The following is a 22,813-nucleotide window of genomic DNA, read 5'->3' as shown; positions in this document are numbered from 1 at the left end:
CAAACCTTTGTTCTTAAAGGAACAGAAGCAAATTTTAGAATGATCCACAAATGAACATGTTCTCCAAACATCAGAGAAACAAAGTTCCTGAAGACAAAGTTTAAGCAGGAAGCAAAGCAAACTCACAGTTTGTTCAAACCGTCCAAAGAGTTGAAGAAGAACATCTGAATAACAGACTCTCAATTGATCTGCTTCTTGGAAGGAGGTGGAACCTTCCCTGTGATGGAGGTGGGACAGGTAGGTGGGCAGGGCAACACGAGTAGCCTGAGTTCCTGGAAGCTGCATGATTCCAAGTTTCTAATGAGGTGTCCTCTGACATGGTTTTGACTGTCATTAGTGGAGAAAACAAAGAAAAGAGAAGAAAGGACTGGGAAAAAGTCTCACTGGTATAAAGTCCATCAGCCACCATATCAGAACAGAATCCAGTTTCTAAAGGTTCTGAAACCGATCTGCTAAAATGTGGTTCTGAATGGGACCAGTGCATTCTCCATGCTGACAGTGCATATCTGTGTCCTGAAGGATCCAGTTATTTACGGGACATCTTCACCCTACAACTGATTCTGGAGTTTAACAGGAAGTGAGGCATGCCAGCAGCTCCAAGTAAAGCTGAGAGCAGATTCATTCAGATCATGTCCATGGATATCCTGCTGGATGCACACTGACCCTAACCGTATCCATAACCCTAAAAGTTGAAGTTTTTTTTCTGAGATCCATGGGAAAAAATTCAGCTGTACATATTAAAAAGAAACGCAGACTGAATGTTGAGATTTTTATGAAAAAATAACACGTTATTATCTGCAGATATATGCCAATTATACTAGAAAAAACATTATTGTAGTTTTTATCCATTACTACCGCACAACTAAGAAATTTTCTGCTAAAAAAAATAGAATATTAGTAAAACAAATCAATTTATGTGATGTAAAATTGTTTGAGAAAACTCATTCTTGTACGTTGTAGTTAGTTCCCCACCAGACCACTAGATGGCGGACGCGCGCAGTCGGATGGCTGGGTGTGCTAAAGACGCTGAGCTGCAGTCATCACTGACTCACTCCATCATCATCGGCTTTAACTGGAGTAAATATTTACTGCGATTAAAATACATCGATTCCAACCAGATCAAAGTAACATTTACTGACCGGTTTAACTCTTCTGCACCTAAATAACAGCGTTTTTTCACCAAGCGGTAGGTCTTTGTTCATACTTGAATCATTTATTAGTTGTAAACATACAAATGGAGGAAAAAAGAAGGAGTTAGCGGATAAACAGCGTGTTACCTGCATCTTACGTTTAAAAATTGATCAAAATGGTAACATTTTTGCTCTGTATTAGTCTGGGGCTGTAATGTGAGGAGTATCTTCTTTTCTTTTGCGCTTCTTTCTGCTTTTACTGCGCAACATTTGCGTAAATTAGATTTGCCCCCTGTTGGTCTGTTCTGCCTCCCACCACAGCTCCTCCCTGCAAGATGCTTCTCAGACAGCATGATCTAGAAATCATTTCTGAAGCCTTTATTGAACAAATATATAAGCAAAAACAAATTTACATTTTCATCTGACGTTATAATATTAGCTTTTGTTTTGACACATTTAAAGAAAGGCATGTTCATTTTGATCATTTTTAATTCAATCAGCTTTATTACATTTGTTTTTTAGTCAAAAACAGGATCAACAAACATGTTCTACACCTGTGGTCCCAACGAAGCCATGGTGGTGTCAGGTAACAAGCCCATCTGTCTCTGCATGGATAGCCACTACTTGTACTAGAAATTCAATTGTTTATGGGTCTTGTCAGAGAAATATTTATTGTTTATTTGTTGTAATTGAATAAAAAGCTTTGTGAAGCCACTTCTTTGTTAAAGTACAAATATCAGAGAACCTGATACATAAGAAATAAAATGTGTGGATGACATAGACCTGTAGTTACATATATGTCCATGTCTGATCTGTAATGATTGCTCTGTCTGGTCTTTTCCTCTCAGGTTTCTGTCGTTCTCCTCCGGTGATGATCGCTGGAGGCCGAGTGTTTGTCTTCCCGTGCATTCAACAGATACAGAGGTAAAGAAACAACTTAGCATTATTACTGCAACTTTAATTTTTGTAAAAAAAAAAACAAAGAAACAAAATAAACATTTATTTTTGCTAAACAAAATCAAAAAGACAAATTCTTTATTTTAAGTTGTACTTTATTTAGTTCATGTTTTATTTTTATTTATACCATTATAAATAAATTATTCTCTATTTTAACTGTTATTTTCAGTGCTTTTTAAATTAGGATGTAAGCAGACACTACTCGCGTCTACCAGTTGACATTCAGCTCCTGTCCATTAATCTCAGTCCGTAGAACCATAAGAATCAATTTAAATTTTCAGAGTAGCAGCTGGTTTTCACTTCCTGCTGCTCAGTGTTTGTAGCATCGTCTGACAGAAACAAGCCGGAAATAAACCCCATTAATGGGCTCCATTAGAACCATTTCTCCTCTATGCCTCTCTCTGCTCTGCAGGATTTCTCTGAACACTCTGACTCTGAATGTGAAGAGCGATAAGGTCTACACCCGCCATGGGGTTCCCATCTCTGTTACCGGCATCGCTCAGGTCAGTCTGTTAGCTTCAAACAGCTCCATGTTGTTTTACTCTGGTTAAACAAAAATAAAAATCTTACTTAAAGGTAGCTTCTGTGAATCACTGGAAAGGTCATTTAAATGCTTTAAAAAGTTTAATGTATTTGTATCTAGTAGAAGGGTTTGTGATATGAGACTTTTGTCAAAGCATTTTCATATATATTTAATGTTGTTTATTTATAGCAGTGATAATGGTGGATTATTGTTTCCATCTGAATGTTACAGCCAACTACTTTTTCTGAGGCCACTTGTGCCTAAAAAGTTTTTAAAAGTTAGATTTGAAATTGGAAGTGGTGTTTGACCAAATCCTGTTTCTCTTGAAATCTATCACAATCTCCTTTATTTAGTTCACGTATAAGATTATTGTTGCCTCCATAACACAAAGTGGTCCAGCAACTCCACTTAATCTGAAGTTTGAGGTGTACAGAGTGAAACTGAGTGGTCAGAGAACAGTCCCCTGTGGTCCTGGTCTGCTAACCACCTGGTCAGTCACACAACCCTTCAGTCTCACAAACTGTGGTCTGTTTGTCAGGCAGTTATTGATCCAGGTGATTGTTTAGGCCAAGATCCAAGATGTTATTTAAACATTCTGGAAACAAGTAAAAATATGACATAATGTCTACAACCAGTAATCAATGAGACAATCAGTCTGACAGGGAATTACTAGAGCTTTCCATCAAAGTAACACTTTATTAATAAAAGAAGAGATAGTTGTATAGTTGCAGCATATCTGCATCATTGAGCGAAATCTGTGTCTTTAAGTTGATGAATCTCACTGTGATAATTCAGTTTCTGGTGATAGATTCTCCTCCTGCAGTGATAAATATGCCTCTGTTCCCTGCAGATGAAGATCCAGGGCCAGAACAAGCAGATGCTGGCTGCAGCCTGCCAGATGTTCATGGGGAAGTCTGAGGCTGAAATCGCTCACATCGCCCTGGAGACGCTGGAGGGACACCAGCGGGCCATCATCGCCCACCTGACTGTAGAGGTACGGAAGCCCTCACCCTGTCTTAAGAGATTCTGGGTTTCATTTTAGCTTTTCTGATGCTGATGTCACTCTGTAAAGGATGCTTCTATGATCTGCTGTTTTTAGGAGATCTACAAGGACAGGAAGAAGTTCTCAGAGCAGGTTTTTAAGGTGGCCTCCTCCGATCTGGTCAACATGGGGATCAGCGTGGTCAGCTACACTCTCAAGGATGTCCACGATGATCAGGTTTCTAACTACAGTTCCATACAGAAAAGGATGAATCAGGGGAAGTCCAGATGTAATCAGTGTTTTCTCCACTGCTGTTGGTCCTCAGGATTATCTGCACTCGCTGGGAAAAGCTCGAACCGCCCAGGTCCAGAAGGACGCTCGCATCGGAGAGGCTCTGAACAAGAGAGACGCAGTGATCAGGGTCAGACGTGTCATACATCTGGAAACCCCGTCCATCATGCCTGCAAATGGCCTTTTTTAAAAGCCTTTATACTCCAGTTAACAATTAATTGATTACTAAGCTAGCTGACAGTTGTCTCAATAATCGATTCATCATGATTAATCTGATTAATCGTTTCATCCCTAATTCTGACTCCTCATTTCTGCTCCTCTCCTCAGGAAGCCCACGCTATGCAGGAGAAAATCTCGGCTCAGTACAGGAACGAGATCGACATGGCGAAGGCCCAACGCGACTACGAGCTGAAGAAGGCGGCCTACGACATGGAAGTGAACACCAAGAAGGCGGAGTCGGAGATGGCTTTTCAGCTGCAGGTACGCAGCTGATGTGTGTCACATTGAAACCGGTGGTATGGTTTACTGCGTACGGACGGACTGACGTTGTTTTTCTGGTTCCCAGGTTGCAAAGACGAAGCAGCGCATTGAGGAGGAGAAGATGCAGGTCCAGGTGGTGGAGCGCGCTCAGCAGATCATGCTGCAGGAGCAGGAGATCACCCGCAGGGAGAAGGAGCTGGAGGCCAAGGTGAAGAAACCGGCCGAGGCCGAGCGGTACCGCCTGGAGAAACTGGCTGAGGCGCAGCGGTACGATGGAGTTTTACTCTGACACTCTATTAATTGTCACAATAAATTAAAATTATTATCATTATATAAAATTTATGACAATAAATGATAAATAATATGGTAAATGTCCATCCCTAGTCTGAATTAGCCTCTCTGACTGTTTCTTTCATTGTCTCTGCAGAATGAAGATGATCATGGAGGCAGAGGCTGAAGCTGAGTCTATCAGGGTGAGTCAGTCTAGACAGGAACGGGGAAATCGAGCTGTGAAGGTGCAGATTCTCATCAGATAAATATCCACTGCCTCCCTCTTTCCTTTCCAAGTAAACTTATAAAACCTGAGGCTCCACCTGAAAAACCAAATCCCAGTTTTAGAGCCTTTGTTTGGTTTGTCCAATAAAATATATTTCTGAAATCTGCAAAGTGTCTTTCAGCTTTCAGAAATAGATGAAGATGAGTTGAAACACAGCAATGAATATGTTTTGTACAAATAAATTGTTTGACTGGTTTTTCTTCCTAATCTATATGTTAATCATGTTTTCTGTTAACTTCTGTACCAGTAAGCCTTTCATGTTGACCTGTCCAGGTTAAAGGTGAGGCTGAGGCGTTTGCGGTGGAGGCCAAAGGTCGCGCTGAGGCGGAGCAGATGGCGAAGAAGGCCGAAGCCTTCAGGGAGTACAAGGATGGAGCCATGGTGGACATGCTGCTGGAGAAACTGCCTCTGGTGAGAGACGTGTTGACACTTCTTCTGTTATTTTTACCTAAATTTAATTGCAGTTCAGGTCACATCTGTATTAGTGTTTTTTTTTTAAGATGCTCTTTTTATCATTTAAATAAGAAAATGATTATGGAAAAGCATATGCAGAGAGATAAAAAAAAAACTACTTCTAAACTGCTATTCAGGGTCACTAATTTCTTCCCATTTTTATTTTGCATGTTGGAAGTTTGATAAGCTTAGAAACTGTTTAAAAGTTTTATTTTAAAATGTTGTGACTTCTCCTCTCCACCAGATGGCAGAAGAGATCAGCAGGCCTCTGTGTGAAGCCAAAAAAGTGACCATGGTGTCCAGTGGAGGAGGAGATGTGGGTGCAGCCAAGCTGTCAGGGGAGGTTCTGGAGATCATGACCCGCCTCCCTGAAGCCGTGGAGAAGCTGACCGGAGTCAACATCTCTCAGGTAACCCACTCACCTGGAAGCTTCTTCTTCTGTGTTACTGTGGATCCAAGGAGGTCTCACAGGCTTTTAACCTGTTGTTTTCTTCCAGGTGACTTCTCGAACAGGCTGAAGGGAATCAGACCAATGAGCTTCTTGATATATCTGTTTTCTGTCTTGATTCCCTCCATCGTATCGTCTGCTTCCTCACCTTTGACCCTCTGTGTCGCTGTTTCCCTCCGTTGGCTTGTTATTGATGTTGTTCATTATCTGAGTTAAATATTTAGACTTCTGGTATCACAGTTATAGCAAAAGTTTTGAAGTACCTTTCACTTCTTCATATCTTGTTTCCAAGGTGCCAGACCTTTTTTGTGGTCTTTCAAGCTGTTTCTAGCAGCATAATTAGCTTTATTTTGTGTTTTTAAATAATGTTTTCATACGTTTAAGGCTGTCAAATTGTTGTTTTTATTTTAATTTTTTCACTTATGCACTAAAAAAACTTTATTTGTTCAACAAAATGGTGCAATGTTCAAAATGACTAAAACAAATTATTTGCTAATAACCCCTGGATGATTTATTGTTCAGAATTAAGTAGCCAAAAAAATGAAAAACTTTTAGTTATTGGACTGAAAATGAATGTTAGAGTCCTTTTGTCTGGAAATAAAACCCACAGAAATGAAAGGTAACTCAAACTTTTGCGCATAATTGTTTTACTGCTTTAATTTCACATAAATATTGTTACTGTGTGTCTTACTATATATATAGTTACTGTGTGTCTTACTATATATATATATATATATATATATATATATATATATATATATATATATTTTTTTTTTTTTTTTTTTTTTTTTTTTTTTTTTCCCCCATCCAAATATGCAGGCTTTATTGTCTTCAGTCTCACACTACTTACTGTAATACTGATAGATTTAATGCATCTTATTAATTTTAGAAATGTTTCCCTGATAGATTAAACATACTCAACGTGTAGCTAATTTTTAAAAAATGATTTTTGTACATCTTCTGCCTGCTGTTTGTGCTTTCATGCCACGCCTCCCTCTGTGTTTACCTCCAACATCTCTGACACTGCCAGTGTCCGCTGCCTTGCTGCCAAACCTCAAGTGCATCTTAGCATGACATTAACAGGAAACACCATTACATTCATATTTTTCATAACCTGTTTCTGACAGTCTGACAATGATTTTTTTACACATTTTAGTTTTTTAAACAGCATAAACTATTTAGAAATGACAGGTAATATATAAAGTAAGATAAAGTTTGTTATGCTTATGTTTTTTGTGTTTTCTGCACTTCAGTTGTTTAATTTTCAAGCATGATTAGTTAGGAGAGATTTGCTTAAAGCGAACCAGTAATTGCACTGAAAACATGCTGTCCTCAGAGCACTTCTGAAAATGAAACACAAACCATTGCAAATTACATGAAGCATGATTTTTAGACTCTGGATTGTGGTTGAAGTGCATCAATTAAACAGGTTAATTTTTTACTTGACAATCTCAAGCTTTCAGCAGGTCTCAGGTTTGACAGAGTCTAAGCCTAACAGGGTGGGTTCCTATTGGGATTTTTTGGTAAATTTCTATAGCATCTTTCAAACAGTTGAATTCTGGAGAAAAATATGACATTTTAGAAGATAAAATACTACTTGGGGATTATAAAATTAACTGTATTTTAAAGTAGTAGAGATCTGAATCCCAGACTCTGAACAACAGGAGGAAATATCTGCTAAATCTGGTCCAGATGTGACACAACTTTATGAGAATTGGTAGTCTTGATTGGTTCCTTTAATGATTCTGTAATTTACACTATATTTAATAGTTTTTTCAGGACGGTTGCATGCATATTTTTAAAAATACCTTAAAATTCGAAAAGACTTTATTTACCCTAATGGGGGGAATTACATCTTATTGTTTTAACTCCTCTGTATCTAGAAAACACTGATGTTAACTTTAATCACAAAAAATATCCTAACATGCCTTAAATCATAAACCTGTCTCGCTGCCAGCCTCTACCTCAAGTATTGGACCGGTTGCATGAAACACTTCATTGGTTTATGATTTCAATGCTTCACAGGTGAGCTTAACCTGTGAAGATGCTTCTAGCCATTTTACAGTATTTATTTGTATTTGTGTCATTTATGTATCATTTATAGAGCTGTAGGTAAAACGTATTCCAAGTGTTGCTGCCTCTTCTCTTTCCCCTCTGACCCCGCTGCTTCTTTAGTTGTGTATAAACTCTGCACTGCTGGTTACACTGCAGCCATATGTACTGAAATGGCTTTTAAGTGGTATAATTTATGTATCTGAAGACAACCACTGCTGTTTTTATGCATGCATCACCACCTATTACACTTGAATTGTATTGTATTGTATTCTTAGAGACAGTGTATGTTTGTAGCTGGGACACAGCAGGCGACCGTCACCATGGAAATGTTCATCTGCTGTGTTAGAAGAGACACTACATGTGGATTATATGTAATTTATGCAGAATATATTTGATAAAACAGTGTCCATGTAGCATAATCTGTTTCACAGGTTAACTATAGATAACTCTACTAACCTTAACAAAGATAAGCTCTATGATTATAAATGTATTAAATCTATAGTGAGTTTATTAAAGTTCTCTTGTATATGAAGCTCTGGCAGTGTTGATATTAACACCTTGGTGAATATTATCACTGTCGGGCATTGTTGGCGTTTTGTGTTTTAATAAAATGTACTGTTCTGTATCCAATATGCTCAATAAATTTCAAAAGGAAATCAATCAAGTCTCAAGTCAGTCTCTTAAAGCTTTTGTTTAATTTTGAAGATTTTATTTTCATTAACTTTTCTATAATTGAATATTCTACTTTCCATTGTTTTCAGCTCAACTCCATAACTCTGTTAAACTCAAATATTATTTATTATTAATATTTTTGTGGTTTATAATTTCATCAAAGCTTTCACCATAAAAACACAAATAGATGTTCTGATACAAGGATCACTGTTGGTCAATTAACTTAAAAGAACAAAAAATCTGATTTTTTGTTCTTCATGCCGCTTCATACAGCTTCATGCCGGAAGACTGCATGAAGCTGCGTCTCCTGATTTATTATCTGATGCATAATAGATCAGTTTTAGTGAGTTAAACAAGGAGTGTGTCAGTTTTGCATAGATAGATAGATAGATAGATAGATAGCATTAAATAATAATCCATCAAGAAAGAGATGAGTGGTTCAGTATTTTTATAACCCGGACCCTTTAACGCTAAACGATATATTAGGTTATATATTACAATATTACTCAGGTTATATATTACAATATTACACAAAGTCCTGCAGAAAAACGGAATAAAGACAGACCGGAAACACTGTCTAAACATTTATCAGTTTTGTCAAAATAACAAGCTAGAATCAGTTTAATACCGGAAGTGACAGTTTTGTTGTGAAAATAATTTATTCTACTGTTAAATTAGGTCACTTATTTAAAATATTTATTTATAAACACGAATGATTTAAGGTAACAAAAATTAAACACTGAACATATGGATAAGGACCATTTAGATGGAATATATGAATCGTATGTAGATTATGGTTGTGGTTTTTATTTTGAAAGAGGTGACCGGAACCGACACCGTTAAATTGTGCGGCTTTGCTAATGAGAAAAGAACTGGAGGGAAAAAAAGAGAAAAAAACGAAGGAAAAAAAAGGCATATCTGAGAGCTTTGAGGGGTGGATTTGGACAAAGTTTCTCAACTGTCCCGTCCCGAGGAAGCTTCGGGGGGGTTGAAAGGGAGTCCAGTTCACCGGTAATTAACTCTGGGGTTGTAATTCGGTTGTAAATGCATTGTTATTTTCAGTGTGTCTGAGAGCACCGTCGTCCCCGTCGCCGGAAGTCTGCATGAAGCTGCGTCTCCAACAGAGGCTACGGCGTCGACGTTTTTTTCTGTCTTGTTTTTTTTTTTTTTTTTTTTTATTCGACACTTTTTTTTTTCTTTTTTTATTTTCTCTGAGCGAGATGAGCAGGGAGTGAGGAATGGAGGCGTAGGGACTGAGGATGTTTGTGTTCGCAGGTTAAGCGCTTGAACACACGCAGGCCTCCAGTTTTAGCTTGAGTGAACAAGCCAACGAACAAAAGGAGAAAATTAATGGAGGCAAGTTAGCGTTAGCCATGTTTGTGTGACGCTCAGACAACAGCCTCAGCTGCGGACGGCAGCCCGCTTAGCTTGCAGCAAAACACACCCGAGCCTCCCAACATGCCTTCCGATTTTATGACAGCTTACAACCGATTTTATTTCTGCAAGCTTTCCTCAGTCACTGCTAACGTTAGCCCGCCGCTAGCTGCACCACAGTTTTAGAGCCAGCTTGTCCCTGTCGTTAAAAATGGCTCTCAGAGCACTGAAACGTTGACTTTAATGCACCGATGCGACGGCCCATCTGTTTTTAAAGCGGAGGTGTGGGTTAAATAGAGCATGTGAGGGACGAATTAATTTGACTTTGTGGATTTTTTTCCTCATTATTCATTGGCTGCAGCAGAGATTGGAGGAGTCACATGAAAAGCAAACATACCCTGAGCTGTGCTGCATGAAAGGTGCCAGGGTCTGTTTTGGTGGGGTCTATTTTTCATGGGCTTCACAAGTCTACTTCAAAGTTATTTCTTTTATAACCAACAAGTTGAGCTTTACTAACATGTAACTGCTTGCATGCCTTTTTGTGAGGTGCGAATGGAGGCAACAAATGACTATGCATGGCATCTCAATTCCAAAACTAACTTCCCTGCAGGAATTATGTGCAAAATAACATGCAAATGCATAGCGACACTGGGCAATAATGTGACATGTTGCAAAAAAATTTAGTGGATAAGATAACATTGTTTTACCAATTTAAAAAAATGTGCGCTTTTACAAACATGCAAATTTAATTTCAATCAAAACTTGTTCAAGTTTGTATTTTTGGTCACAGCAACACATTTTTTGAAAGAGATTAAAGTGCATGGGCTGTGCTGGTAAACATGACAACAGGCTAATCTTCATGCTTGCTTTTCTGTCTCCATCCCTGCCTGGGATGAACATCTCTGCCTGATTCCTTTCACATCCTCAGTTTAAAATATTACAGTTTGATTTAAAAAAAAAAGACATGGAGTGTTTCCATTTTCTTTCTTCAAGACACACCTTAAATTCAAGAGTTTCTGGAAGCCTTAAGTGTTGCGTGTGTCATGCTTTAGAGAAGAGGATGCATTGAAAGGAAACAAGCTGAGATGACAAAATACAGCAGCCATGCATGGTCTCTGTTTATGTAACACAGAAAGAAAAGACATCAGTGAAGAGGGGAAGGACAGGTGTTTTCTAAGTGTGTTGCTTTTTAATTACAGAAATAATGGACGATTCCCATTTCAACTCATCATACTTTTGGTCTCCCGTCCCCACTGTACAAGGACAGGTAGAGACAACCTTATTGTTGGAAATGTCTTGAAATGAACATGGCTTTAATGGGATTATCACTTTGTTTATAGAGCTGCTTTAAGGATTCTGTTGATGAATTTAAGCGCACAGTGAAGTTTTTTTTTTGTAATGTCTGGTGATGCATTTGCTTGATCACATGATCACTCCTGTCCCTCTCCTCTTTTATCTCTTTATTTTCTCTTTGTTTCTGTTTTTCTTTTACTTTTTGCATCTCACCATGCCTTCGTATTCTCTTTCCTCCCATCATTTTATTCTCTTCTTTCTCTTCACTAATCCCACTGTTCACTCATTCATTTCACTCTCCTCTTGTCCTGTCACATTTCAAAACCTCATCCATTCTCTTTTTTCTTCTCAATCATTCTTCTCATCCTCATACTTAACACTTTTTTCATTTTCTGCCTTTTTCACATATCTTTTACCCCATTTTTTTGTCATTGTACATCCTTCTTAATTCTTTCTCTTCCTTCACTACTCTCCCTCTCTGTCTCCCTCATGCACCATTTTACCTTCAACATCCCACCCTTTATTTCTCCACCCTTTACACTTTACACCTCTGTCTAGATTGAGAACGCCATGTTCCTGAACAAGGCAAAGGAGCAGCTGGGTCCAGATAAGGCCAACGCGCCTCCCTTCCCTCACTCTTCTGCGTCTTCCACCTCGTCCCCTCACTACCCCACAGCTGTGCTCGCCATCCCGGGTTCGGTGGATCCAGGGACAGGGGTGCGGGTGGTCCCCAAACAGGAAGGAGGTGGGAATACTTCCGGCGGAGGAGGGGGAAACAGCGGGAACTTGAGTGGAGTAGGGGGACATCTACACCAGTCGCACACCTCCCAGAACGTCACGGTGGTTCCTGTTCCCTCCACTGGGATCATGACTGCAGGTCAGAAAAATAATTAATGAAATTAATGATAATGAGAATTTTTGGTGATATTAAAAGGCAGAATGATATTAGAAAATGAGCTATATTATTATTAGGATTGGGCGATATGACCTTAAAGTTTTATCACAATATTTTGTAGTGCTATTGCCATAATAAAATGGACGATATGAATTATTTATAAATAATTTTTTTAGGTAATTGTATGTGTGTGACTGCATTTATATCACTAAACTGCACACATATTTTCATATTTATAGATATGTTCATTAAAAACAGTGAAAAAACTGTAAAACTAAAAATTCCAACATTACAGATCATTTTGGGAGGTTTTAAATATAATTAATTGGAATTTATTGTAACAACAATAAATCATATTTCTTATCATGATAAGATATTTATCACAGTAAATGTTAAACGATAGGATAAATGCCCATCCATAATTATTATTATTAAATCCCAACACTTTTTGTGACCTTTGAGGCTTTTATCAGTGTTGGGCGTGGCTACATTCAGTCTAACAGACTGAATATATACTTTGCATGATACGTGAAATAGTATTGAGCTAATTGAGTTAAACCTATGAATAGAAATGTAATTATTTTGAACAGGCAGTTTGTTTCTTGGAAGCTCAAATTGACAGTCATTCTGTGTATCATCATCATTAATTCTGAAGTATAATATTGATAGGATCCTTGTACAGTGAAATAATGAAACAATGAATAATAAAGACATCATGTCTTTTACCTGGAACAGTTACCTTTTTGACATGATGGAGATGAGTAAGAGCAAGGTTTTTTTTTTTTTTATCTTTTATTGACTTAAGTTTTTATAGTTTTTAAGGTTATTTGTGAAACCACTTCCAGTTTGACTTGAGGGAAATAAAGTGGTGAGTTTTTATCCCAGAGCTGCACTGGGGCCACAACCAGAGATGCCAAGATTAATAGCATCGGATAAAACTGCTAAGAAACAGGAGCTTTACTACCTACAAGCTTACACTTTAAAAATAAATGCAGAAAGTTCACTGATGCACCAGCAGCTCATGGAGCGAATGCTGTCCTGCTGCCTCCTTATTTGGAAAAGTTCATCTTCAGAATGCATTCATATTTAGAGGACCCACTGCATTCCAAACAGTTCTTTCTGTTATTAATATTACACATATTGTTCTTGCTGTGACTATATATTTCTAATATATTGTTTAGGCCTGATCAAAACACACATGACATCATGAACCAAAACAGAGTTTTAGGAGAAGGAGCAGCCTATAGTCACATTTATGTTCATGGACAAGGCCATTTTATTTTTATAGCTTATCGTTTGGTGATGCAAAGTGCTTTACATAAACCAAATAGCTATTACATTGCAGTGGCAAAATATAGGAATGCAATGAAAAATTTAAATATGGACTACAGTCAAGAATGTTCCAGTTACGAAGGCAACGCTAACAAATTTATAAACAAAGACAAAGTATAAAGCAGTGATAGCATAAATAAATCAGTCGCAGTAAGAAATTAATCATTTAATCTCAAAATAAATTAAAATGAGCTCGGTTATTTCCATTTTGATGATTCATATTTTTAGAAGGACAGTTTTACTTTTATAGAGACTTCAAAATATATTTAATTTATGGTTTCAGTTGTGTGTGGTTTTTATTTCCATTCTATTGTTTTTATGTTTTATTTTGGATATTTAAAGTATCTTCCACTTCCCTCCATAATAAATATTTTACTTGAAAATTATGTCAAAATAATATTATCATTTACCGCATTTTTTTTTCCTGGACAATTTATCGTCCAGTAAAATTCTGTAATTTGACGGAATTAAATTAAGTTACATATAAAAACTGAAATTAACAAAAAGAAAATGGCGGATCATTTCTATAAATTCTAAACTCACAGTTCCAATGTTTGGAAACATTCAAAGAAGGGTAATCTATGAATGCATCTCTCCAGTAGTTTAGAGTTTGACTTACAAGAACCATCCTTTTTGTGCTGCACTAAATGCCATGCATTGATGTAAATATAATATTTACCCAATCTGAAGGATTATCACTGTCTGAGAATTCCTTCACAGCTTAATCTGAGATCTGGAACAGATTTGTGTGAAGAAAAGTTGTAATTTTTTTATTTTTAATCATCTCGTCACTTCAACAATCAACAGAATGATGCATTGTTTCCTTAGAGCGAACCGCCTGTCTCAGCTCTGGACACCTGCAGTGTAGAAAAAGACATTTTCTGTCTCTTCTCCACATGTGAGAAATGTTCAGCTGTGGTGAAACATGTTGGCCTGCCGGTTTCACAGTTTGTTTCTCCTCTCAGCGGGGTTAGTGATCACCACCCCACAAGGCACACTGGTTCCGACTGCCTCCACACAGTCGTTTGTAACTGGACCCCCCACTGCCACCACCATGATAGTGTCTGCAGTGCACCCCTCAAACACAGGTAAAACCCAGCAGGGCTCAGATGTTAGCATTGATTTCCTTTCTGTTGTTGTTATAGTTTATCTCATATTTGTTATTTCATTTTGTAATTAAACATTTAGATGATTTACATGCAAATGTAGAGTGAATGAAACCTCCAGTTTCTTTTCTTCCAGATAAGAAAGAGGATGGTGCTGTTCCTCCAGCCGTTGTCATGCCGACACCATCGAAGCGAGGCAGGAAGAGCAAACAGATGATGGGCAGAGTTGGTGGGATTCTCCCTCCAGGAAGTGATGCTTTAATCTTAGCCCATCTTGCTGCTGGTGGACAGGTGAGCTGCTTACTTTGTCATGTAAATAATGCATCATAATATCCCTTTAACCCTCATATTTTACTCTTTATGCGTCACAGCATCACTCTGCTGACCCATATGACCTGTCAAATGATGAGGATGATCATACCAGTAAAGACGGACCAAAGTCCTACAGGTACTGAGGTGCTTAGATTGGAGAAGCCTAATCAGTTTGTAGCTCATTTTTACATTTTTTAACCTTTTTTTCCACAGATGTCGGATGTGTGCAGTGACGTTCTTCAGCAAGTCTGACATGCAGATTCACGCTAAGTCCCACACTGAGGCCAAGCCCCACAAGTGCCCCCACTGCTCCAAGTCGTTTGCCAACTCCAGCTACCTGTCCCAGCACATCCGCATCCACAGCGGGGCCAAGCCCTACTCCTGCACCTACTGCCAGAAAACATTCAGGCAGCTCAGTCACCTCCAGCAGCACACACGGTACTGGGCGGGGCCGGGCTGGCTCTGCAGCTTCTGACTGTTTGTGCTCGTTATCTCTGCTTTTTCAGTTTGAGCATGAACCTCTGTTAGGAGTAATGGGGGTAGTCAGTCAGCTGGGGGTCGTTTGGACGAGTGTTGACAGTGTTGAGCTCTTTATGCACAGTCAAATCATGTTTAAAGGTCATAATAGATCTAATTATGACTGGATTGTTCATGTTATGGAGGTGAAAACTGTGCTGTCATGCAGCAGTCGTATGTTCCTGCTTTGCATGCCTTGATCTGTCCCCGATCAGGTCTGTGTTTCCCAACAAGATATCTCAGTCTGTTCCTTTCATCTCCTCACAAACGGCATCCTGTAAATGCATCAAAGATAAAAAAATAGACATTTTGTGATGCTGGACTGGAGGAAGTGTGCTTGAATTCTCATTTCATCCATGCATTTTGTCACATTTCTTGCATGATCATCCAGAGTAAACAGCAATGCTTCTTTTCTTCTGCATTTAGTGGAATTAACATTAACTCAGTGACTATCTTACATGCTCTGATGTATCAGATCAGCTGAAATGGCTCTCATGCAAAATTCAAGAACATTCCCAGCAGATAAATGACATTGTTGCTGGTCAGTGATTTTTTTTTTTGTTTTCTGTTCAGTTCAGGTCATGTAGAGACCAAAAAAAGACCACAATGGTCAGCAGAAACATCTCCTACCTTTGATAGTCGTCTCTAGTTCATATTGTTAAAAGAAAATTTAGTGGAGTTACTGTATTGGAGCAAATAATAGTCAAATCTCTGGGCGTCTTACTAAGCATTTAATTAAATTGTAGCAGTAAAAGAAACTCTGCACAACATTAGAAACTCACTTTTACATTACTTTTACTTTTACATTTTGGGAAATATTACAGTGACAGTATCTGTTGCGATAAACTCACATTTTTCTTCCTCCCGTCTTTCTAAACTCTGGTATCTGAAGCATTTTTAACATCTTTGCATCTTCTGAATATCACTCAGGACTGCAAAGTTTGGTTTTATAATGCCTCAAACATGTTGGGCAACATTTCATGCCTATCAGTAATTAGCAATCTAAACTCTGCACTTTGATGATATATTCATCATAAGGTTTGCAGCCTTGGATCCTCAGAGTAAAGACAGTTGAAGTTGGTTTTTGGTTATGTCCATGGCTCAGACCTGATTCTATAATTTTATAATATTTTTTTTCTTTAGAACAGCTGCATTAAGAGAGGATAAACAAAACAACAAATATCAAAGCTGACACTGAACCCACTGACCTCAATCCTGACCTCTGAAAAATACCAAGAATATTTAAGACTTTAATCTTAAACCTGGTTGGGTCTTAAAATCTCTTTGATTACATAACTTCCTCAGACATCACCAATTCTCCACAGAGATTCACTTTCAATTAAGAGACTTTAAATTAATGTCCATATGACAAAAACATCTGGAAAAGTAAATATTTGACCTTGTTGGGAATTTATAGGATAATGGGAAACTGGAAAGTCAGTTTCCTAAATCAGAGATGAACAGGACAACTGGATTTTTGGTACTGATTGTTGTTTAATCTGAATAAAACTGAAACTTCATGTAATAACTAATGCAGGGGTTGCTGCCCCCAACACAGCAAGATCAGAAACATCCAATTGTTCTTAATATTCATAAAATAAAAACTAAAACAACAAGCAGACTAAGGCATGTTTATGGCTCAGAAAGAGAATATTTTAAATATTTTTATATAAAATATTTTTATTCTCCATGTTTAGTAGGTTCACATAAAAAGAATATGAAAGATTTTATTTTTGTGTGCTCTAAATAGTGACTGTGTACAAGATATAGTGCATGACTAATGTAGCTAAACTAGAAGGTACTAATTACTAATCAAAACTAATTGATATTTTACTAATCATGCATGTGGTTGCAAGTAACAAAATCACATTTCACTCATTCATCCTGCCATCATTCGACAGATGGTTTAATTTTCTGTTTGAGCTCGTCACCTCTCTTATTCATGTTTTAATTTCACTCACTGCTTTGCTCTGGGTTTCCCATGTCATCTGTAGTTCGTCCGTTTTAATCAGAATGACGTTCTCCACCTGCCTGCCACCCGTCTTCACGTTCACAGACATACCCCACTCACTGCAGGACACACCAAATGGAGAGAGAGCGAGAGAGAGAGAGAGAAAGGAAAGCGTGACTGTGCTTGCTGTATGTTTGTTCTGTGTTTACATAACTCAGACGCAGCACAAAGAGCACACTGTCAAACGTAGCGATCTGCGATCAGAAGTATTGATCGTAGATCCTTTTAAACTTTTAACGCATGATTTGATCTTCGGTTCGTCGGGAAGTTTGGTCATGCTGTAGCTTAAAAGTCTCTCGCTGTTTCTCTCTCTCTCTCTCTGTGTTTCTCTCTCTCCATCCCTTCCCCTTCATCCCCTCCGATCCCGGCTTTCCGTGTTAGAAACCACACTGAGGCCAAGCCCCACAAGTGTCCCCACTGCTCCAAGTCGTTTGCCAACTCCAGCTACCTGTCCCAGCACATCCGCATCCACACGGGGGCCAAGCCCTACACCTGCTCCTACTGCCAGAAAACATTCAGGCAGCTCAGTCACCTACAGCAGCACACACGGTACTGGGCGGGGCCGGGCGGGGCTTACTCCAGACAAAATCCTTGAATTTTATTGAGTGTTTTCAAGGTTTGGAAAGTGTTTGATTTCTGTGTAAAGTCCTTAAAAGTGTTAGCTATTCAAAGTGACAGTTTTGGTACTAAAGTGCGATCTAACGTTTGATTTAAAGCCTAATTTTGAAAAACGTTAACAGTTAAAACCAGATATTTTCATACACCTAATAGAAAGACACATTTTTTTCCTAAAGTTTGTCTAAAGTTAAATCAGGCTAAACTTCTCTTGTTTGGAGAATTACCAAAATTATTCCTAATTTTGAAATGCCAGAAAACTTAACGGAAACATTTTAGATGCTTTTTTGGTAACTTAGTTTGTATATTATTTTAATCATTTAATTTGAGCCTCAAGGTGATTTGGTTGGATTGTTACAATGTAATGAATATTTATTATTCCTAATGTTTCAATGACTTATTGATCAGTGTGATTGAAATAAAGATTGGCTTATATTTTATACTTTAAACAAAGTTATTGATGTAGTTATATTTTAGTCTACCACATCACAAGACATTACTAATAAACGTAATTAATGATTTCGTAGTGAACTGAAACAGTCTCTTTTAGTTCACTTGTATTGTTTTTATCTAAAAAAATTTGGTGAAAATTAAGAAAACTTGCACTGAAAATGCTTGAATTTTGCTGTAGGTAGAGTGTGTGGACCCTGTGCATGTTTGGAGCAGGTTTGTGAAGATTTGTTGTTGATTATTTAATCATTGTGAGAATTATATATTTACAGAAAATTTGGAAGGAATTCAGCTTCATGCAAATTTTAAGATTTAATTCGACTATGTGATTAGAAATGATCTATTTGTTTTGTGGAAGAGAAAGTAGATGAAAGAAGAAATAATATATTGCATGAGGAATGTTTTCATTTAGTCATCAGAGGTATGCAGGACTACTTCATGGAGCCTGCTCTTAAACTTTACTTTTGTGCAAAATAAATATATTAAATGGACTAATTTGATGTTTTCTTCTCTCAGGATTCACACTGGTGACCGACCATACAAGTGTAACCATCCTGGCTGTGAAAAAGCTTTCACTCAGTTGTCCAACTTGCAGGTCTGGAATCATTTTCCTGACATCCTGTCACATTCATAAAATCCTTTCTTACCCCTCTTGTGTGTGTGTGTTTTTCCCCCAGTCTCACCGTCGGCAACACAACAAAGACAAGCCCTTCAAGTGTCACAACTGTAACCGTGGTTACACAGACGCTGCCAGTCTGGAGGTTCACCTGTCGACGCACACCGTCAAACACGCCAAGCTGTTCTCCTGCGGCCTCTGCAACAGATCTTACACATCGGTATGCTTTAAGACAGGAGGACGGTTACACAATGACCTAAAAATTAGATTATTCTCACTTTATATTTCCAGGTATTTGCTGGAATCATGTATGGAGAATTGTCAATGTAACCTTTGAGCCAGGAAGATTTTTTTCTTTTCTAGAGCTGCACAATATTTCAAATTGCACTTATAAAGGAATACTTGGATCCAGTTTATTATTCTGTGTCATGATGTAAAAGTTGGATCTATGGATCTTAAATCATCTATCATTTGTCATCCTATTTCACCTGCTGCCTTCCTTCCATCCGTCTTCCAGTTTGTAGTTCTTTGGGTTTCCATATTTGAAACATTACATAAATTTGCCATAAAATCACTGCAGAAACAAAATCTTACCAAGTAGTTTTATCAAGTTTCTAGAGCAAATAACTTGAAATAAGACAAAACTAACATACAGGTAACTTTTCTTTTTAATTATTGAATATTGATTTAAAAAAATTATGTCTCCTTTGGCAGGTTTTTTCACTTGTAATATGAAAAACACTTGTTTTCTATATTTTTAACATGTTTTGAGAAGGAAAAGGGTTTTTTGCAGTGTTTGTGTAAAAGACTATTAGAGCACTTTAAAAATGACCAAGCAAAGTACAGAGAAGTCTGTGAATGTAATTCAGGGAAAGTAGACAATTTGAGATGAAGGATGTGCAGAAAACTCAAATCTAAGCAATATTTCATCTAAACCTTTAGCATAGAAAAGTTATTTTTTATAAGTAACTAAAATAATTTGTAGTAGTAATTAATAAATACTATAATTCTGTTCTAAACCTAACCGTATCAGTCAAAACTTAGCTAAACTAATGAACACATTTTGTACAACTAAGAAATGATGTTTCCTTTTTACCTTTTTCTAGGAGACGTATTTAATGAAACACATGAGGAAGCACAACCCCGACCCGTTAACGGTGGCAGCGACGGTAGCCGCCCAGCAGGCCCAGGGCCTGACGCCAGGGGGGCGGGGCCGGGGCCGCGGTCGAGGCAGAGGCAGAGGAAGTCAGCTCCAAAGCCAGAACAACCCAAACAACGCCAACCAGAACCAGAACCCCGGACCCCCGGGCAGTTACCAGCCCACCCAGCAACCCCCGGAGGGCGTCGTTCCGTGCCCCTTCGATCTGCACCAGTACAAGACAGTGTCGGCCAGTGAGATCCAGTATAAACCCGTCAGCGTTGGCGACCTGCCGGTGACCCATAAAGACCTCTGTCTAACCGTCTCCACGTCAGCCATCCAGGTGGAGCACATGAACTCGTAGGCGGCGTCCTGCGGCTCCGGTTGGGACAGGACTAATAATCTGCAGTGTAAAAAGCTCCATTTGATTCACCGTCTCTCATCTTTACAGTCTTCTAAAAGCAAAACTAGAAACATGGCTAAGAAAGGAGAAACTGTTACCATCCTCATCAGCCATCCGACTCCAGTTTTTATTTTCACCGTCAAGTAGCTCTGAAGGACGATTGGAAAGGGATCGGAGTGATATCGCGATACAATCAGGAGATGGAAGTTCAGTTTGGTTCACCTGATTCTGAAGCTTTAAAGCCGGAACAACTTTAGGCTCCATGTTGGTTCACAGATAGCCTAGTGTTGAGTTCAGGTTCCTCCGAGACGAGTGGGAAAGCAGGTTCCAGCTGGTGGAAATGGGTTTGCACATCTAATACCTGGAAAAATCACTTTTGGCTTTGAAATCATAAATTTGGGTAAAAATAAATCTGCATTAAGTTTCACCTGTAATGCTTTGGTTGAGCTGCAAAACACACAAATATCTGGTCTTAAACCAACCTTTGAGATAACACTGTTAGATGAAAACTGTAAATTATCTGTGAAATGAAAAATAATACTACTTTCTGGAAGTTTAGGGGTAAATTTGCAGATTAAATTCTTCTTGAAATACTCCAACAAGCCAAAAAAGGAAGAGTAAAGACAAATAAACATTTATAAATGGTAAAAATTCCTAATGAAATGGAAATGGGAGCACTTATTTAATCTGAACACAGAATATAGATTTCAGTGGAATAAGGGAGCAAGTTATTTTTCCTTCTAAATTTCAATAAATTAATTTTACAAATCACCATTAAACATCAGAAGATTGAAGAATGAAGGAACCATTTTGTTTTCAGAGCCTGAAGTCCTGAACAAAAACAAACCGAGTTCAACAAGAATGTACTGAACCTGAGGAATCTGCAGCAGAGCGAGCGGAGGACAGGAGGAGTCCTACAGAAAGCACTTGATGAAGCTCGTTCTTCACGCCTATGTTTGTCATTGTTTGTCTTTTTTTTATATATATATATAAATCATGTTTGTATTTTTCTACCGACAGAGGAACATACAGAGAGAAAGCAGAGTGAGTGCATGAACGTGACGGAAAGAAAGTGTTTAGTTGTTTTCTTATTCTAAGAGGAGCGGTTAATCTTCCTCCTGTGGGCGACGAGAGCCCGCCCCGCTCTTATCAGGGGGTTGATGGGAAATAATGATTGTGTGATAAACACGGCTGACAGGTACTGTTATCGACCTTTTCTTTTTTAAGAACTTTTCATACATATTATTATTACTTTCATTATAACTGTAGTGCAAATGTTATCCACAGTATATCCACTCTGAGGCATTATGGTATTGCAGTATGCTGTACATAAAATAGATAGAAAAGACTTTTTCATCTGTAAAAGGGAAGTATGTCTCGTGTACAGAATATATGAAAACACACCCAAACCACAGACTGTGTCCCAGGTCCGGTACTGAAAATAATTAGGAGTTACAATGAGACTTACAGCTTTTCTTTAAATACAACCATTTATGATTTAACTTTGAATAATTGAGTCTCTTTAGTTATTAAATCTCTTTTGACTAATTATCACTAATGCTTTTCTCTTCTAGGCTAATGAAGGCATAGTCGTTTTCAGTAATGTAGAAAATAAGTGAAAATTGTTTTGCCAATCATAAAAAAATACAACCTGTTTTTATTTTTAAAAATAAAAAAATCAATTAGCGGTGCTGTGTAAAATAAATCCACTGCATTCAGACTCCTAATTGACCTGCTAATATGTTTAGACAGATATTAAATGGTGACCTGGGACACTGCAAACTGTCGATCCAATCAAAATGTCCAAGCAGCCTGTACAACAAGCCAATGGTCTTCATGTATACTCAACTTTGTATGTCTCTGTGTCTTTTTATGAAAAAAATGACCTGGCAATGCTCCTGGTAAACAGTTATTAACTGTACTATGTTACATACTGTATGCACAGTTAAAGCTCCTACTCATCTGAACAGACTGTTTCTTCTTCCCTTATGGAGAATAAAATTCAAAAACTTTATGACTGAAGGCCATGATTGATTTATTCAGCTGAAATCCAATCTGCAGGGTTTGCTACTTTTGTAGATTAATTTCAGAGTTAAGTTGTGCTTGATTCTTACTTTCACATGATAAATTGTCAATTATTTATTTGCATAAGATGTGTCATAATCAGTGCAATGATATGAAATATTTTCTTCAGGTTTTTGTGTG

At 38.0% G+C, this 22,813-nt stretch overlaps 2 protein-coding genes across 4 annotated transcripts; both read left to right on the top strand.

Annotated features, from left to right (window-relative positions):
- Positions 1-975: 975 nt before the first annotated feature.
- Positions 976-6,547, top strand: flot1a (flotillin 1a). The gene is made up of 13 exons (XM_014997659.2): positions 976-1,186; positions 1,653-1,716; positions 1,979-2,054; positions 2,500-2,590; positions 3,461-3,604; positions 3,710-3,829; positions 3,918-4,013; positions 4,211-4,363; positions 4,449-4,630; positions 4,791-4,836; positions 5,193-5,330; positions 5,617-5,781; positions 5,870-6,547. Exons 2-13 carry the CDS (start codon positions 1,674-1,676, stop codon positions 5,888-5,890), a joined length of 1,275 nt encoding a protein of 424 aa, XP_014853145.1. The 5' UTR covers positions 976-1,186; positions 1,653-1,673; the 3' UTR covers positions 5,891-6,547.
- A 2,690-nt stretch (positions 6,548-9,237) lies between these two features.
- On the top strand, positions 9,238-22,622 carry znf384a (zinc finger protein 384 a). Of its 3 annotated transcripts, none has more exons than XM_088010471.1 (11): positions 9,239-9,903; positions 11,121-11,188; positions 11,773-12,091; positions 14,407-14,529; positions 14,684-14,838; positions 14,919-14,995; positions 15,073-15,297; positions 17,768-17,935; positions 18,968-19,046; positions 19,129-19,287; positions 20,174-22,622. In XM_088010471.1, exons 2-11 carry the CDS (start codon positions 11,126-11,128, stop codon positions 20,567-20,569), a joined length of 1,764 nt encoding a protein of 587 aa, XP_087866597.1. In that variant the 5' UTR covers positions 9,239-9,903; positions 11,121-11,125; the 3' UTR covers positions 20,570-22,622. The 3 variants fall into 3 exon arrangements, with proteins under 3 accessions (XP_087866598.1, XP_087866597.1, XP_087866599.1); XM_088010473.1 differs by lacking the exon at positions 17,768-17,935 and adding an exon at positions 10,283-10,340 and having other exon boundaries at positions 9,244-9,558; XM_088010472.1 differs by lacking the exon at positions 11,121-11,188 and having other exon boundaries at positions 9,238-9,558.
- The last annotated feature ends 191 nt before the right edge of the window (positions 22,623-22,813 follow it).

This window comes from Poecilia mexicana, unplaced genomic scaffold (assembly GCF_051168715.1).
Source record: "Poecilia mexicana isolate PSO_F unplaced genomic scaffold, ASM5116871v1 scaffold_11, whole genome shotgun sequence".
Taxonomy (NCBI): Eukaryota; Metazoa; Chordata; class Actinopteri; order Cyprinodontiformes; family Poeciliidae; genus Poecilia; species Poecilia mexicana.
Note: the sequence above shows the minus strand (reverse complement) of the source record. Positions and strands in the feature narration are given on the sequence as shown.